At 32.9% G+C, this 20469-nt stretch overlaps 1 protein-coding gene across 1 annotated transcript in view; it reads left to right on the top strand.

Moving 5' to 3' along the window:
- The window catches only part of LOC126886551 (zinc finger protein 227-like), a 71125-nt gene extending 56316 nt beyond the window's left edge, over positions 1-14809 (top strand). Inside the window, exon 2 of the mRNA XM_050653506.1 lies at positions 11892-14809. Coding sequence (XP_050509463.1) covers positions 11892-13153 — 1262 coding nt within the window. The 3' untranslated portion in view covers positions 13154-14809. The remainder of the gene's footprint in view (positions 1-11891) is intronic.
- The last annotated feature ends 5660 nt before the right edge of the window (positions 14810-20469 follow it).

Raw genomic sequence — 20469 nt, 5'->3', positions numbered from 1 at the left:
GGTTCCTTTCAGACTTTTGTAAGCTTTGGTTTCAAACAACACAAAAATAGAAGTAATTAAAAACTAAATTATGGACGAAAACGGCAAGAATTACTTGTCGCAGACGGAAAAGTTTTATAAAAGTAAAATGAAAGTGATAAAACATGGTAAAAAACATAAAAGGGAGTTTGGGTGTGGTACCAATTATTAAAGATAAAATGAGATAAGTTTAAGGTGGTTATGGCGCGTACAATGCGCAAAGGTACCATTTCATCCAAAAAGCGAAAATGTGTGTCGCACCTGGAGCTAGTAAGAGAGGAAGAAGAAGCCGTTATGGTAAAGTTAGGAATGACTTGGCGGTAAAGAATATTTATTCTTACCTATATACCTATATACAACAGAAGTGTTTACTTCATTCTACGTTGTCTTAACAAAGGTATACAGAAAACTACAGGGTTTACCCTTTTAAAGTTTTAAAGTAATATTTATTCTGATGTGGCTCAAGACAAAAAAGGCAAATATGTATAATGATGATGATGTAATAGAAGAGAATATATTAGGCTATTGATTATGTTCAAAATAAGATGGCTAAAAGGAACTACAACATTCACGGGGTTTTATTGTTTCTTGTTTCATATGGTCAATGGACCTCTAAATATGAAAAAACCGCGGAGTGCTTCCATTTACAGGAGTGCGTTTTTGAGAAAGGGGTGAATTAACCCCTATGAACTAAGGTGCATAGTATGAGTTCTATGCCCTTTTAGTACATACATTTCTACAGCAAAATTGTTCGAAATTAAATTTACTATTGAATTATCACCTTTTAAAGTTTAAAAGTGTTTTTTACAAAAATGTATTAAAAAATGCAAATTCATCCTTCCTCTTTAAAATGACGTTTGGCAGAGGTCATCGCTTATAACTCGACAACAACTAATTTTAGACAAATATCACAAGAGACCTTTTTTGCTCAGAATTATCCAAAGAATCTAAAAAGACCTTAATACTATCAATTTCTTTACAGGGCTTCTCATAAAGCCCTTATTTTACCATAATTTGTTAATAACAATTAAACGGACCATATTTGGGCTTCCAGACCACTTCCATTGGATTCAGCGGCCCAAAAAACTTATAATACCACCATTAAATCACGGGGAGCTCGAACTTTCCCACGGGACCCCTTCTGTTGCGACTAGACAATGGATCTCGGATTTGCATTTTAGATTAAGTAGATATCAATTTTCATTATAATTAATGCAATTGTTAGTACTGAAAACTAACAGCTTAAAATTTTATAATTTTACTCAGTTTGCCAACATTGCTTAACGTTAAGCAATTATTTAATGCCAAATATTTATCAGATTATTACATCGACCAAAATTTTATTAAGAAAATTCCCAAAAAAACTGGTTATGAACAAAAAATTTTATTACACTTTTTTTCCAACAATAATAAATAAAAACTGAAACATCATGCAAAAAAATAATAAAATATTATTTTTGAATATTTGCATTGTTTTGGCATATCGAAAACTTTGGCGTTAATACTTTGAATATTGACATTACAATAGTAAAATGTGTTCTTACCTTAATTGTTAAGAAATTATGAAGTGGTCCAGCTTTGCTAGTTCCAGGTTGAGACAGCTTTGGAAAAATAGTACCATATTCCTTTGGATGTTTACTTAATAAGTGCCTTTTTAAAGTAGTTGTAACGGAAAGTTTTACTTTAAACTCACTTTTAATTTTTCGTTTGTTACATAATTTGCATGTCGCTAATTTGTTTATTTTGTCAATAATTTTAAACTCAAAAAAGCATGTAAACTTGCTCCGAAATGTCGAAGTTTCGTCAAGAGTATAATCGCCGCTAACGCTTTCAGTCGACTTAGTTGACACTTCACTATTTTCACTTGGACTTGGAGAAGGAAGATTTGTGTCCATAAAACTATCATCACTATCGTAATTAAACATTTTAAAAACGCGAAAAATTTGGAATTAGGTTCCTAAACAGAAATGGACGAACAGCAACTTCAACTTCTTTCTCAAGACTGAAAAGATTGTAATAACTATTAGATTTCTTTCCTACTACCCGTAAAATACAAACGTGCTAGTTTTCTTAAAATCGGAATTATTTTCTTAATACCTACAGATTTAGCAAAGTTTATACTGAGAAATAAGTTACAATAAAACATTCAACTGTACAGATTAACAGTAAATTTCTATTGTTAAATTCATATCATTATGTCCAAAACCATTCAAGTATGGAGGTACGAGGTACCTTTCCTTTAATAAAATTATTATAGAGATTCAAATTTTTGGTTAGATTATATTACCCCATGAACCTATTTTTTTGTTATGGTAAAATGTAAATATTCGCATTCCTAGAAGTTAGTCTTTTTGATAAACAAATTCTTAAGAAGGTTACAAGAGGCAGTTTAAGTTTATGGAGGATTATAAAATTGGGATTCTACCTACATTAAAATTTTTACCTCTTCCGAGTAACTATAGTAAAAATGAGAAGTACATAACTGCATTTTATAAATCCTATTCAAATATTTAGTGACGATATTAGGGATAATCGAAATGCAAGAATATTATTTAAAAAGGAATTTATACAGAGTGTCCGTAAAATATGTAATAAATTAGATACTTCCTTAATCCTTTTTAAAAATATCTGGAATTCGTGGAGTTTTAATTTTAATGTTCTACCTTCTACCATAAAATTTGATTATACAGGGTGATATACATTAAGCTGATATGTATGAGGTAAATGTACACTCTGTACCTACGTTGTGACATTTTTAGATCGATAAAAATGAGCTGATGTTAAAAAGGATTGATACTTGGGGTCTAACGGACAGAATTTCAAAGATATGCGCTATGAAAATAAATTTTATTGATTTCAAATTATTAATCTAAGAATTTGAAAGTAATCCAGTAATTGATACATGACTTTATCTTAAATTTTCACACTCCCACGTCTTCCAATCCACCTGTTCGGAAAAATTTCGTCTACGTACCTTGGAACATCTACAGCATAATGCGGAGGCGCAATATCCTGTTGAAACCATACACTTTCATCAAAACCTCCAGGATTAATTCTACTGGGAAATAAATAAATTAAAGTAGGTGCGAGATACCCCGTTAAAGACTGATGTTATGCGACTCGTTTCAATTACCTTTGAAAAGTAGGGTCCAATAATTGTTAGCCCACATATTTACCTTTTGCAGGTATTGTGTATGAAGCTGTTATATTTACAAAAAATCCGATGGCGTCATCACCTTTATGTGTATCACTCTGTGTAATTAAATTTGGTTGTAAAATGTAGATCATTAAAATTAAAAATCGACGTGTTTTAGATTTTTTTCAAAAGACTTTTAGTTTAGGAAATATCCCATTTATTTAATACATTACGGACACACTGTATATCAGTGTGTATCAGTGGTATCAAAAATAAATAGAAAAAATATTAGAGTATTAGCTAAAATATTGACAAGCTCGTTAAGGAAAGCTCGGCTCGTTTCCAATTCAGCTCGGCTCGGCTCGAAAAAAATTTGGCTTGGCTCGAAGCTCGGCTCGCAAGAAACAAACAGTCTTGAGCTCGAAGCTCGGCTCGTCAAACGAGCCGAGCCTCGAGCCGAGCCGAGCTAAGCTCGAGCTTGTGTCCATCCCTAGAGAAAAATGCTGAGAAAACTTAAAATATATCGTATTGCGGATATAATTCCTATAGTTTATATAATCTAAGAATAAACTATTAAATCACGTGCATTTCGATTATTGAGCTACAACCCCTTCGCAAGAAAACCACCCTATCTTCCCGGCTTAAGAGAAAGTTGTACTTAAAATGCATTAAATTAATTATTTGGCGACTACATATCATTTAATAATTTATAAGCTCCCAAATTACGCGCATTTCGATCAGTAAATTGCAATTTATTTTGTATAGTGCAGTCACTGAAGGTAAAAATCAACGATTACCTTCAATTTCGGTGAACCTTCATCGATTTTCACGAAAATTGGTCAGTGGTTAGAGGATACCTCAAGAAACAAAGGTGACATGGTACCACCTTGCGCCTTTACCCTGAGGGTGGATACCGCCCCTTCTCGGGGGTGAAAATTATTTTATAAAAAATAACTGCACAAATCTGTAAAAGAACAAATTATAGGCAAAATTTATTATATAAAGTTATTAAAATAAGTCAATACTTTTTAAGTTATTAAAGATCAAAGATTTTAATTATTCGTGAAAAAAATGCATGTTTTGAAGCGGTTTTTCGTAAATCACTGAAAAACTGTAAGTTTTTACAAAAAAGTTAATAGTAGTTTAATTCGTATAGCTTATAATCTACGAATAAACTCTTAAATCACGCGCCTTTCGATTATTGAGCTACAACCCCTTCGCAAGAAAACCATCCCATATTCCCGGCTTAAGAGAGAGTTGTACTTAATAGTTATTTATGATATAAGTGTTAAAAGTACACGTTTAAGGCACGCATGTGAAAGTTTGCAGAATGAGCGAAAGCGAGTTCTGCAATTCACATGAGTGCCTTAAAAATGTACTTTTTAACAGGCATATCATACAATATTTTTTCTACAAACGTAATTACAGGACAATATCTACAAAAACTTTTACTTGAACTTGACTGACATTCCAATTTTATATTTTTTTGACATTACATCAAAATTGGATATACGGTCAATACGGACTGCAGTGCCTTAAAATTTTTCTAAAGCACTAGTGCCTCAAAGTAGCATTTCTAACGCTCGTATGGAGTGCTAAAAATTGCATTTAATTATTTATTTGGCGACTACATATCGTTTGATAATTTATGAGCTCGCAGAATGTACGCATCTCAATTATTGAATTGCAATTTTCTTTCTATGGTGCAGTCACTGAAGGTAAAAATCAACTATGACCTTCGATTTCGGTAAATCTCCATTCATTTTCACGAAAATTGGTGAGCGGATAGAGGATACCTCAAGAAACAAAATTAACAATAACAACTTAGCCGGGGGTTATATGTCACCCCTTCTCGGGGGTGAAAATTACTTTATTAAAAATAACCCCACAAATCAAGAGAGGGACAAATTCTAAGCAAAATTTGTTATATAATGTTATTAAAATAAATCAATACTTTTTGAGTTATTAAAGATCAAATATTTTAATTTTTGTGAAAGAAAATGCATGCTTTAAAGCGATTTTTCATAAATAACTTAAAAAATGTAAGTTTTTCAAAAAAGTTTTCATCACTAAAATTGAAGCTAATAAAAAATATAATAAATTGCTGACTTGAAAAACCCTTTAATGTAAAGGGCCTAGCCGGGTAAGATGGTGAAAAGTGCCCCCAACCCAATCTAAATTCCATATAGGCCACTTTTTAGCACATATAGAGGAACTCACTTTCTGAAATTTTTAGCCCCCTAGGTGGTCACGTGACCCCCCTAGAGCCTAATTAGGCTTTTTAGGTTTTAATTTTTATCTCAGGCGCATTAAGAGCTAGCCAAAAACTTTATTTAAAAAAGTTGTAAGTTTCAAAAAGATCTATATGAAAATTTTTTTTTTATTTTTTTGGCGGGAAATTCGAATTTTTAGAACAATTTTAAACTTTTAAATAAATCTGAAAAAAAAACTAAGACACTCGTTTTTACGAAAATTAATTATAATGTGTATTTTTGCACAATCTTTCACCCTGAATTTTTTCAGATTTTTAAAATTGGTGAAACGTACCTTTAAAAATAAAAAACCGCATTTTTTCGGTTTTTTTTTTCGTTTTTTTGATACAATTTTATACATATTTTTCAAAAAATTTAACACCGTCACTAGAATAGGTAAAAAACTGAAAAATAATTGGGATTTGCTTCATAAAAATTTTTTGTAACGCCATCCATTTTCAAGATACAGGGCGTTGAAGAAAACAAAATTTTACATATTTTTTACGATTTTGCCGAAACTACTGGCAACATTGTAATAAAACTTGGCGGGTTTTAAGAGGTAGTTATTGTGCATGTTTTGACATACAACTAAGGATTTAATATTCATCATTGGCGCGCATAGGGGTAATGGTCTGAACTTTTCAAAGAAAAAAAGATAGTACGCCACTGACATATTTCAAATTAACAATCATTTTTGAATTCCTCTTTCAATTTTCAATAAAAAATCTATCTTCTCATTTTTTCATACGACGCGCTGTTTTGCTGCAAAAAATAAAATATCTTAACGCTTCCAAAGTATTCGAATTAATTTTGATAATGGATGTATGAGTTTATTATGTATCTAGATGTAGAAACTACTAGAAGTTCGAATACTTTGTAAGGGTTAAGATCTTTTATTTTTTGAATAAAAATGGCGCATCGTATGAAAAAATAAGAAGATACATTTTTTGTCACAAATTGAACGAGAAATTAAAAAACGATTGTTAATTTGAAATATGTCAGTGGCGTACTATCTTTATTCTTTAAAAAGTTCAGACCATTACCCCTATGCGAGCCAATGATGAATATCAAATCATTAATTGTATGTCAAAATATGCACAATAACCAGCTCTTAAATCCCGCCAAGTTTTATTACAATGTTGCCAGTAGTTTCAGCAAAATCGTAAAAAATGTGTAAAATTTTGTTTTCTTCAACGCCCTGTATTTTGAAAATGGATGGCTTTACAAAAAATTTTTATTAAGCAAACCCCTATTATTTTTCAGTTTTTTACCTATTCTAGTGACAGTGTTACCTTTTTTGAAAAATATGTATAAAATTGTTTCAAAATACGAAAAAAAAACTGAAAAAATGCGGTTTTTTATTTTTAAAGGTACGTTTCACCAATTTTAAAAGTCTGAAAAAATTCAGGGTGAAAGATTGTGCAAAAATACACATTATAATTAATTTTCGTAAAAACGAGTGTCCTAGTTTTTTTTTCAGAGTCATTTAAAAGTTTAAAATTGTTCTAAAAATTCGAATTTCCCGCCAAAAAATTTTTAAAAAATTTTTTCTTATAGATCTTTTTGGAACTTACAACTTTTTTTTACAAAGTTTTTGGCTAGCTCTTGATGCGCCTGAGATAAAAAATAAAAACATAAAAAGCCTAATTAGGCTCTAGGGGGGTCACGTGACCACCTAGGGGGCTAAAAATTTCAGAAAGTGAGTTCCTCTATATGTGCTAAAAATTGGCCTATGTGGAATTTAAATCGAGCTGGGGGCACTTTTCACCATCTTACCCGGCTAGGCCCTTTAAAGTAAGTTATAGGTAATTAAATGTATAGTTTTTTCTGCGACTATTCAAATCTAAGGATTCAAGCTTAAATAACGGGAAAGAGATGCATTTTATAACATTTACTAAATACTTAGAAATACCTATCAAATGAGCTCCAGAAAAAGTTGATAGCATCAAAATTTATACTGCAGAAATTTTTACAAAAAAAATGAATTTTTTTTAATCACTGTTAATTTTTATGATATCAGGCACATCCAACTATTTGAAAGGTAATTTCAAGAGCTATAAAACTGTATTACATTTAGGCCCGATACTTTATGTCTCGATTAACAGCCGGTTAGTTCACCGGGGTTTAATCGTGACCTCTTTAGAGTCTCTTGCGTTGCAATAAATGCAATTATAAGTATTATTATTCTTATTTATAATCATAATAATACTTGTAATTGCATTTATTACAACGCAAGAGACCCTAAAGACGTCCCGATTAAACTCCGGTTAACTAACCGGCTGTCAACCGAGACATAAAGTACCGGCTTAATCTTTCAAATACTTTATTTTTTAGGATAATAGGTTAAAGGGCTCCAGTTACATTGTTCTCGTAGTAAAATTTAGGCTTAAACGTTTCTATCTTCGTTATTTTGATTCATACATAAATCAAAAGACAAGTAAAATCTTTCCTAATAAAAAACTCAAATTTCGTTATCTATCATTTTTTACGTCAATCGAGTATTGTTGGAGTTATTATTTTAAATATGATCTAAAAAAATAAAGTATTTGAAAGATTAAATGTAATATAGTTTTATAGCTGTATACTTTATAAGTATAAATTTTGATGCTATCAACTTTTTCTGGAGCTCATTTTTGATAGGTATTTCTAAGTACTTTGACAAGTATTTAGTACCTAAGTGTTATAAAATGCATCTCTTTCCCGTTATCTAAGCTCGAATCCTTAGATTTGAACAGTCGCAGAAAAAAATATACATTTAATTACCAATAACTTACTTTAAATTAACATGAAAGGGTTTTTCAAGTAAGCAATTTATTATATATTTTATTAGCTTCAATTTTAGCGATGAAAACTTTCTTGTAAAAACTTACAGTTTTCGAGTTATTTATGAAAAATCGCTTTAAAGCATGCATTTTCTTTCACAAAAATTAAAATATTTGATCTTTAATAACTCAAAAAGTATTGATTTATTTTAATAACATTATATAACAAATTTTGCTTAAAATTTGTCCCTCCCTCGATTTATGGGGTTATTTTTAATAAAGGAATTTTCACCCCCGAGAAGGGGTGACATACCCCAGGCTAAAACCGCAAGTTGTTATTGTCAATTCGTGAAAATGAATGGAGATTTACCGAAATCGAAGGTCATAGTTGATTTTTACCATCAGTGACTGCACTATAGAAAGAAAATGGCAATTCAATAATTGAGAGCGTATAATTTCCGAGCTCATAAATTATTAAACGATATGTAGTCGCTAAATAATTAATTTAAATTATTTTAAGTACAACTCTCTCTTAAGCCGGGAATATAATAATAATAATAATAATAATAGAGTTTATTTGTAGCATGGTTTTCTTGAGAAGGGGTTGTAGCTTTATAAACGAAAGGCGCGTGATTTAAGAGTTTATTCTTAGAATATAAGCTATACGAATTAAACTACTATTAACTTTTTTGTAAAAACTTTTAGTTTTTTAGTGATTTACGAAAAACCGCTTCAAAACATGCATTTTTTTCACGAATAATTAAAATCTTTGATCTTTAATTACTTAAAAAGTATTGACTTACTTTAATAACTTTATATAATAACTTTTGCTTTTAATTTGTTCTTTTATTGATTTGTGCAGTTATTTTTTATAAAATAATTTTCACCCCCGAGAAGGGGCGGTATCCACCCTCAGGGTAAAGGCGCAAGGTGGTACCATGTCACCTTTGTTTCATGACGTATCCTCTAACCACTAACCAATTTTCGTGAAAATCGATGAAGGTTCACCGAAATTGAAGGTAATCGATGACTTTTACCTTCAGTGACTGCACTATACAAAATAAATTGCAATTTACTGATCTAAATGCGCGTAATTTGGGAGCTTATAAATTATTAAATGATAAGTAGTCGCCACATAATTAATTTAATGCATTTTAAGTACAACTTTCTCTTAATCCGGGAAGATAGGGTGGTTTTTTTGCGAAGGGGTTGTAGCTCAATAATCGAAATACACGTGATTTAATAGTTTATTCTTAGAGTATATAAGCTATAGGAATTTTATCCGCAATACGATATATTTTAAGTTTTCTCAGCATTTTTCCTTAAGTGAAATCAATTAAAGGGTTGTTTGGGGGTGAAGGGGATGAGCTCAAAAATCGAAACTATATAATTTCAAGAGCTCGTAATTCTGCCGCAAAACCGATTCAATATTCCTTTTAAGTATCCCCCATTCCCAAGTATTAAAGTCCTGCTCAGTGGAACGAGCTCAAAATTTGTAGTTTGCGGAATATGAAAGCTCATAAATCAGGGCTATTTGTTTTTTAATTTTTGCAAGTGGGGGGTGGGGTCAGCTCAACACGGATTTTTAAACGTTCTTATACAATTTTATTCTTATACGTTATACCATTGATTGAAATTGTAAAAGAAATAAACAAAAAAGTATGGCAACACTGTGACTGGCAAACATAAAATATATTCAGATGCCAAATAAATTGACTTCAACTTTAACTAAGACTCAGGTTTACTAAGTGCTGTTTGGTCAGTGTTGCTATATATGGCGTAGAGAACTGGACACTCAAAACGAGGGATATAAACGGATTAGAATCTTTCGAAATGGGGCTTTATCGCCGTATCCTAAAGATACCATGGGCGGCGAAAATCACAAATGTAGAATGTCCAAGATATCCTTAAAGAATCAACCAAGAACGCCAACTTTTCGAAACCACCAAGAAAAGGAAAACAGCGTATCTGGGTCACATCATGTGAAGTGAAAAATACCAGTTCCCCTCCAATTTATAATCGTGGATAAAATTGAAGGCAAAAGCGGAATGGGATGCAAGAAAATGTCCTGGCTCCGAAACATAAGGCAATGGACAAGGATTAACGACATACAATTTCTGATACATATTGCAAGAAACAGAGAGTTGATAGAAAATGTTATCGCTAACATCCATTAGTGGATTTGCATCTGAAGAAGAGAAATAAATTAAGGTTAGGTTCAATACATACTCGTACATGTATAAATTAATCATACAATTATTATCTAAATAAATAACACCACAGACTAAAAAATTAAGCAGCTACAAAAAAAGTATACGCTGTGAGCTCGTACGTAGAGGGGATATTTATAAATTCGCGAGTGCCAGTAGTGGCAAGTCTGTAAACGTTTACCGGAAATTTGACATAAATGTCAAAGTGATTAATTTAAAATTAAAACTAAAAACATTAATTATAAAAAATATTAGTTGGTCAAAGCTGTGGTATATATTTTTACTTTAAATATACTTACGTTTTAAATACTGAATTTACGTTTTTTTAATGTTCCGTAATATGTAATTATAAATAATTAATCATTAATCATAGCGCCATCTACACGATAATTGTGAAAGTATCCGAAGTAAGAAATTAATATTTCATCAATAGAACGTCAAAATGATTAGCAAAATCTTAAAAAAATCTGTTACAATTTAATTACTTTTTAGCGTTGTAAATATTAAGCGATAACAATTAAATAATAAATTTAAAAATTACCGATGAAAGTTGAATTAGTAATCCGCCAGGAGCGACACCAGCGAAGCTCAGAGCGTATAAACACTATAAATAATTATAAATAAGGAGTAATAAATTATTTTTATTAGATACAAATTATAAACGTCAAAACAAAATTAAATAAAATGCGCTTGCGTCAAGCAAAATTCCGATATCGCAAACTTATTTCGACAGGGTCAATGCTGTCCAAAGTAATTTCTATTCACTATTCCGATTGTAGAGATTTCAAAATAGTTCTGGGCCTAGATTCCGTGCACTGTAGATATCTACAGTCGCTTTCTGTCGATGGCAATTGTCATGAAAATATTTGAATTTTTAGTTTTAATTCAAATATTTTCTTGTTTTACTAAGTGTCACTTCAACATCAATTAGAGTATAACCTAGCAAAACTAGAAAATAATTCAATTAAAGCTAAAAATTCAAATATTTTCATGACACGTGACATCGATAGAAGGCGACTGTAGATATCTACAGTGCACGGAATCCAGCGGCTGAAAACCCGATTTGGACTATTTCTACTCGATTTGGCCACTTCTATTCGATTTTCCTTACTTATATCATCGAAATAAGGTACAGAATAGGCATGATTATTGTGTTGGGAAATCATTGAATTTACTGTGGTTCTATCTATCGATGAACCATCTATTCTAGCTACTAAACTCCACTGACTTAGGTTTTATGATACAAAAAAAAACAATACTGTAGTTAAAAGTATTGAAGGTTGATCTTCTATAATCCATAGTGTTCGTATATGGATCATTTGAAATTAATAGCTTCCATCAGTGAAAGGAACTCAACATTCATAATCACCATGCATTTGTTTTAAGATGTTATAGTTTGGAAGGTGGTGTTATCTTTAATTCTTAAATGTGCTGCTCTAATGTGCAAACAGTGATCGCTTCTTTTATTTTTTTCTCGCAGAATAACTTTTTTTATATATTTTGTTTTTTTTAGGATGTTCCGAAGAGAACACTTTGGAAATTATAAAAACAATAGACATGCATTCAACTAATAAAAAACAACCTATGAAACTAATTGCTAAAGAAAAAACATTCAAATGTGAAATTTGTGTTAAGCAGTTTGTTAGAAAAAGATACTTAAATCAGCATATGAAAATTCACGCTGCAGAAAATCCTTACAAGTGTGAAATTTGTTTTAAACAGTTTAGTGGACAGAGTAATTTGAAAATACATTTGAGATTGCACACTGGAGATAAACCTTACAAGTGTGAAATTTGTTTTAGGCAGTTTTCTCGGGCAGATAGTTTGAAACATCATATAAAAATGCACACTGGAGAAAGGCCTTACATGTGTAAAATTTGCCTTAAGCAGTTTGTTCATAAAAATTCTTTTAAAAATCATATGACTGTTCACAGCGGAGAAACACCTTATAAATGTGACATTTGTTCAAAGCAATTTACTCAGGCAAATTATTTGACAACACATTTGAGAGTGCACACTGGAGAAACACCTTACAAGTGTGAAATTTGTTTTAAGCAGTTTGCTCAGTCCATTGCTTTGGTACGCCATATGAGATTGCACACTGGAGAAACACCTTACAAATGTGAAATTTGTTTTAAGCAATTCACTCAGGCAAATAATTTGAAAACGCATTTGAGAGTACACACTGGAGAAACACCTTACAAGTGTGAAATTTGTTTAAAGCACTTTACTCAGACAAATAATTTGAAACGGCATATGATAGTGCACAGTGGAGAAACGCCATACAAGTGTGAAATTTGTTTTAAGCAGTTTACTCTGGAAAGCAATTTGAAAAACCACATGCGATTGCACACTGCAAATAAACCTTACAAGTGTGAAATTTGTTTTAAGCCGTTTAGAGACGGTAGTGCGTTAAAATCACATTCTAGAGTGCACACTGGGGAAAAACCTTACAAGTGTGAAATTTGTCTGAAGAATTTTACTACAAAAAGTGATCTGAAACGGCACATGGTATTGCACAGTGGAGAAACACCTTACAAGTGTAAAATTTGTTTTAAGCAGTTTAGTCAGACAAATAATTTTAAACGGCATATGAGATTGCACACTGGAGAAACACCTTACAAGTGTGATATATGTTATAAGCAGTTTACGCTGTCAAATCATTTGAAACACCATATGATATTGCACACTAGAGATAAACCTCAAAATAGCGAGTGCTTTGACGTTAGTACTTTGAAATCAGATGTGGGAGTGAATCAGAGTCATAATGAATGAGCTTGCAATATGTGATGAGTCTTGTTTCTTCCTGTCCAGTTTGATATCACTAATTTAGGGCTCTATCTCTGTCTCTCCTGTGGTACTACAGCTTAAGCTGTACCCGTCTCCTCAAGCATCCCCCTCCAAGTATCTTTGTCCCTGGCTGCTCTCCTCTAGTTATTCACCCTCAATATCTCTTTAGCATCGGATCTCACTTCGTCTATACACCTCTTCCTTGCTCTTCTTACTGGTAATAAAGAACAACCTACAAATCTAATAACTAAAGAAAAAACATTGAAATGTGAAATTTGCCTTATGGAGTTTGCTCATAAAAATTCTTTTAATGGAGAAACACCTTATAAGTGTGAAATTTGTTCCAAGCAATTTACTCAGGCAAATTATTTGACAACACATTTGAGAGTGCACACTGGAGAAACACCTTCATCATCCAGCCCTTTGCGTCCCTTGCTGGACATAGGCCTCCCTCATTTTTGTCCATTGTGCTCTATTTTAAGCACTTTGCATCCAATTTGACGTTGCTGATGACGTTGCATCCAGAGACGTTGCTGATGTCCTTCACACGAACAGTAATGTCATTAACTGTTTGTGGTTAAGGTTTCATGAAACTGGTGACGTTGCTGAACGTCATACTGTACAATAACTAACCAGATTGAAGACCGTTTTCTTAGGTTACAGGCATTGCGAGATCTCACTGTAACTGCATCACAATTACAAATTAGACTGCAAGAGACCCATCAGGTGTTTGTAAGTTGTCAAACTATTAGAAATAAACTGCATGAAGTAGGTTTAGATGCTCGTAGACCTGTGAAAGTGCCTGTGTTATCCAGAGGAAATCGCGCGCATCGACTTCAGTGGGCACAAGAACACGCAAATTGGGTTAGATGTTAGTGGGCCTCTACTTTGTTCACAAATGAGTCTTGATTTGGATTTGCACCAGATACGAGACGGAAAAGAATTTGGAGACGATCTGGCAATGCTGAACGATTTATCGCCGTGCAGGAGGTTCATAGACAGCAAGGCGACAGTATAATGGTATGGGGTGGCATCACTCTTGGTGGAAGAACAGTAGAAGACTTTCTAAATGCAACAGACTACCACGATATTATTCTCGTACCCTTTGCATAACAAGCTGGTTCACAATTTCAATAAATGCGCGTCCACATAATGTCTTGTAAACATTCCACGAAGATAATGAAATTTAGGTTTTATCGTGGCCTGCACAATCGCCAGATTTAAACCCAATTAAGTATGTAAGGGACATATTGTGCAGATGCATTTTACAACAAAATATTGCGTTCAATACAAGGCAGCAATTGTTTGAGGGCCTTTCAATGGAGTGGAGCAGAATACCGCAGAAAGACACTGATTATCTCATCATAAGTTAGACTAACAGATGTAGGGCAGTAATCAACAACCGTGGAGGTCATACACTATACTAACTTAACCTAAAGACTACTTTGTTGGGAATTGAGGGGCAACAAATTAGTTTTTTATTTTTTTTATGTTAGCATTTTTTGACTTACGGAGTTCTCTCTTATTTTTTAAGAGCTATTGCGATAATTTTAAGAAAAAAATGTTTATTTTATATTCGGGACATTTTATAACGTCTTTTTTTTAAATATTTGAAATAAATTATTCGAAATCCTTCTGTAATCTCGCATTTTGTTTTTGTCCCCTAGACTATTTTGATGTAAACAGATATTTGGCGAACATGTCAAATATGCTGCACATAAGGCAGAACAGAGAGCAACAGCACTGGCAATAATCATGCCTAATATAGGAGGCCCAGGTACGGGGAAAAGAAGGATCCTAATGGAAGTGATACACTCCACAATCCTATATGCGGCACCGGTGTGGCATCAAGTAATAAACAAGAAAAAGTACAAAAACATCTTAGAGAAAGCCCAAAGAAAAGCCCTATTAAGGGTTGTGTACTACGCCTACAGAACGACCTCGACGGTAGCCCTACAAGTTATAGCTGGGGTACCACCAATACACCTGCAGGTAAAAGAGAGAGCCCAAACATACGGAAAGACTAACGAGGAGAAGACAGAAGAAAGGAGAGAAACCATTACAAAGTGGGAAAGCGAGCGGAGGGCTGCATGGACAAGGACTCTGATCCCTGACGTGGAGGAGTGGGTAAAGTGCAAATATAAAAGTACGAACTACTTCGTCACGCAATTCCTTACAGGACACGGAACGTTGAGAGGATAGGCAAGGCAATAGATGATAGTTGTGTAGATTGCGGAGTAAGCGACACAGCAGAACATTGCATGTTTGAATGCAGAAAGTTTAATGACGAAAGAGCGGAGCTACATGCAAAAGTAGACATCTTAGGAGCAAACAATTTTATGGCCATAGTGACAAGGAGGGAAAGGGAGTTTAAAGAAGTGATAGAGGCTGTGACAAAAATCATTAAAAGAAAAGAGATTATGGAAAGAGAGAGATAACAGGGGTAAATAAAAGCAATATAAGCAACAGAGAGAAAAAGAAAAGAGTAGAGAAAGGGAGGCTGCGCGCGCGAGAAAACGGTCTGGAAAGACGTGCCACGCGCGTAAGCCGAGAGTGGGTTTAGTTGGTAGGCATTGTAATACGGATGCATCCGGAAGCAAGTCCCCCAGAGGGGAAACTGCGTTCGGATGTACTCCGTTTACTCTGAATCCAACACACGACTGGTACGGTCTTTAGAAGATTCACACACACACACACAAAAAAAAAGATTATTTTGATGTGTGTATCATATAGGCCATTCCAACATGCTGTCAATTTTAAATCGATCTGACAGAAATGACATATTCTATCATTTCTTATGTGTTTTAGATCATTTTAGTTTCGTTTTAGTCGCGTTTATTTGTAATTTTGTTTTGTACTTGTACAAGGATTAATTTAACATTTTTACTGCAAGAATCGATAATATCATTTCTATTGTATTTTGAGGTGTGGAATACGAAGTAATCGTGATAAAATTCATTTTTATCGGTACCATCAGTGCTTCATTTTAATCATAAAACCAACTGAACTAAATAAGTTATGATCTCTGAGAGACAAAAACAGTGGTTAAATATGATATTAAAGCCATGATACAATATAAATAACAAGATAATATATTGTAATATCTGATATTGAACATCTGATAATAATTCGTAATGTCCGATTACTTTGAATTGTTCGCTGTTGTATTTTATATTTTATCTTTGACAGTTATTTTGACTGGAATCTGGACACTAAATTCTTTTCGAATACATTGAAGTTTAATGTTATTTTGCTAATTGAATAATTTCATCACATAATGCATACAAATCCCATTTAACTTTAACAATAATTCAAATTCAACCTCCGGTCTCCAGTTACGTAATCAATGCGCGAACGCGGACGTATTTGAGCTACGGGAAAATACTATCTCTTTATTTATAGTATCATGATTAAAGCTATAAAATATCATATAAAAATGCTAAATAACTAACTGCTGTATGTACCTATAGGCAAAGAATACATATCTCTCACAAGAACCGACACGGACGGCGATTCTTTTGTTGTTAGCATGTACTTAATTTTAGTATCGAGTTGGCAAGTGTACACGCGAGTACACTGAGAAAAGTCTCGCACATTTCTGGCGTGTATCAATAAAATTTTAGTTGCACTGAGAGAAAGGTTGCATGCAGGGCCGGCTTTTGTTGACATTCTTAATATGGTGGAATTATTTTTGATTTACAAAAGGTTGCAAATACAACACAAAGTAATGGTGAGAATTATATTGATTAAAACCATGGATAAAATACCTTTTTTATCCTGATTTTAGCATTGAAAGACCAATAATAAAATATATTATAGTGGCGTGACATTAACTAATTATTCTTTTTGGCTTATATTGATACAACGATACAAAATATAATTTGTTGTTTTCACCAATTTTGAAAAAGTGTGAACAAGTTGGTGAGAATATAACCGACCGCGAATATAACTCCTTCAGTCACTATACCAGGTAGAATGACAAATGAGGTGTCAAATGAAAGCTTATAATCAATGGATGGTACTCAAGGTGAGACATTTGACCTAGACTGTCTGTCCGTCCGACCCGAAATGTAACTCCTCCGTTACTATACCAGGTAGAATCACAAATGAGGTGTCGAATGAAAGCTCATAATACATGGATGGTACTAAAGGTAGGAAATTTGACCTAGGACTTCCGGTTTTAGAAATGCGACCGGAAGTACTCTTTTAAAGTCACCGCAATAGCACAAGTGATATATTATTCGACGCGCATTCGCAAGACGAGAACAAATATATACTTCTGGTTTCATGACTGTCTGTCCGTCCGACCGCGAATACAACTCCTCAGTTACTAATACAGATAGAATGACAAATGAGGTGTCGAATGAAAGCTTATAACCCATGGATGGTATTAAAGATGAGAAATTTGACATCGGACTTCGGTTTTAGAGTTACAACCGTAGGTACTGCTTTAAAGTCACTCAAAATATGATATGAATGTAAAACAAGATGACAAAATTAGTAAAATCGTAGATCAATCGACGCAAAGTTACACGAAGAGAATGTAAACCTATTATGAAGAGTGTATTGTCAATTATCAAGCATTAACTTGAATGTTGAAACAATTTCAAGTAATATTGGATCAAACTTTTTGAATTAGCTAAATTATATAATGTTACTCCTGAAAATCCTGAATTTCAAGTAGTCAGTCATAAATTGTTTTATATATTTGATATAAGTTATTGTTTTATACAAACTACAGAAACAATTTAATGAAACATAGTTTATTAAATTTAATTTAGGTTTGCTGATAAAAGTACTTTATGGAAGTTTTTGTGAGTATTGGATTCTCAACTTGTTAAACACAGCACGTGGCTTGTGGAATGAACACATATAAAATATGACTTTGTGCTCTTCCTGCAGATGCATTTGGTACAGTAGAGGTCAAAGAAAGGTTAGAGAATTTGTATTTTTAGATTCAAATTCTTTGTGAAATCCCAATAAATACAAAATTATTTTTTTATACGATAGTTTATAGTTCATGAAAAAGCTTAAAATAATTAATTCACATAATCAAGATATCTCAAAAAGAATTAAATTGTATAAATGTTGGAAAATAACAATTAATAGTTGTAGGCTATATAAGAAAATATATATAGAAAATAAGTCTATACAAAATATTATGAGCTACAAACTGATACAAAAACAAAATACTAACGTCAAGCCAAACAAACAACTGTGACAACAAACGCCGATCCTGTACAAGACAAATGTCACCAAAAATATTTGCTATTCATACAAATTGCGAAATGGCCGATCTGGCATATGCGCATAAAAATTTAGTTCATAGATAATCCGTTTGTGTCGGTTCTTGGGAGATATGTATTCTTTGGTATTACCAATAACGTATGACGTAGATATATTAATAATATGTGACACGTGACAGAAGCTCGAAAGAAATGACTGTGAATGAAAATCCCTATTAGCAACATCTGATTAGGTATCTGCATCGGGGTGCAACGGCGACATAGGATTGAGTGGTCTAGCCATCTTTGTCAGTCACATGCGCGGGATCGCTTGGGTAAAAGAGATAGGTAGACCACCGATCGACTGTTTCCATGCTGTTTCCGCGTTACGCTTTTTTGGTGAGTATGCCGAGTCTACGCTTAATATGTCAATGGGGACATGCGGCTCATGCGAGATTTCAGTTTCTCCAGGACTTGTGTTATGAGAGAATTTGGACCAATCACGAGTCACAGATTTTCGATTTGACACTTGACAGTTCGATTGTCAACTTTCGAAAATATAGAACCGTTTACCCCTTGACTATTGGCTGTGAGTTTCGACGGTAGCGCTCTCTCGCGAGTTTGATACTTTTCTGATAAAATTGGTGTATGTGAAATACATATACCGGTCGCGGATGTTTCCCCAATACGACTCTACCTTATCGGCAGAGTCTACGAGAAATGTACGGTAAATTGAAGCTGTAATTACAAAAAAAGAAATATGTATGTCTTTGTACTCACTTTATAACGCTCAAAAAATTACGTGATCTGGATTTCAATGCATATATTTTTTTATAACTCTCGTATCAAAGTTACGCGTGAACGTCCGCGACCCGAAATATACAAAACGAGAAAAATAGATATTTATTTAGAAAATGACAAATTATGAACTGAAATATTACTGTAACCTGATTACTGAACGAATACACAGAATTAATAGTAAAAGTAATTATGTTTTTTTTATTTTATTCATTATAATTTTAATATTTAATATATAAATTCGTGCGATTGGATGACTGCTTGCGCAAGAGGCCATTGAGAAAAAGAGTAAGTTTATGTGAAATTTAGAGGTTATCTCTGTTTTTATTGGCTGTGGGCATAGAATTATATATTAGCATAGAGAGAGTGTCATTTAGGGAGAAGTGACGACACCACCTTTTTTAATTGAATTAGTACTGTTTCACTCTTACGCATAGTAAAGCTGCGACAGTTCTCCTCCCCTTCCGTGCCTATACTCACACTTAATGGCATCTTAGTTTCTCGATACAATGTGTTAGAAAGAGATGCCGCAAACGAGTCCATGAGATCTTGTCGTCAGGAAGCGCGGAAGGTGGCTCACTCTATGTTAATACAGGGTGAGTTTTTAGTGCGGGATCGGTCGATAATTCCATTACGGTATAGAATATCGAAAAAAGGTATTCAGAAAAAATGTAGGCAATGATATTCTCCACGCTTGGAAAATATGTCCATTTCTACAGGGTGATCATTAACAGCGTGGTATATCAAACATATAATTTTTTAAATGGGACACCCTATATATTTTTTCTTATTTATATTCCCCTCATAATTTTTGTTCATATAATATAGGGTTTTGCATTACTATACAGAGTATTTAACAAGTTATGACCATTTTTATTTCGAAATCCCTATGAGATTAACACCCTGTATATCAAGAAGTAATTCATAGACAATAATTTGTTTTATGTAGTAAGATAAACAATATACAGTAGTTTTTAAATTAAGTCAAATTGAAAGCATTGACGAATGTTTGTATACAGGGTGAACTACAAAACCAAATTACGATTTTCTCTATTTTTTTAAATGGATCACCCTATATTTTATTTTTGAAAAATATTGTATTTATTATACTCTTTCATTTTTATATAGCATTCCCTATATCTAAACTTATTACTTTCGGAGATATTTTTAGTTTTCTTCAACTTTCGGGAATACATTCAATTTTTCTAGAGAAATAAGTTGGTATTGAATGATAATTAAACAAAATTATTTTTATTCAATAAATAACTAACACAAAAT

This window comes from Diabrotica virgifera, chromosome 6 (genome assembly GCF_917563875.1).
Source record: "Diabrotica virgifera virgifera chromosome 6, PGI_DIABVI_V3a".
Lineage (NCBI taxonomy): Eukaryota > Metazoa > Arthropoda > Insecta > Coleoptera > Chrysomelidae > Diabrotica > Diabrotica virgifera.
Note: the sequence above shows the minus strand (reverse complement) of the source record. Positions and strands in the feature narration are given on the sequence as shown.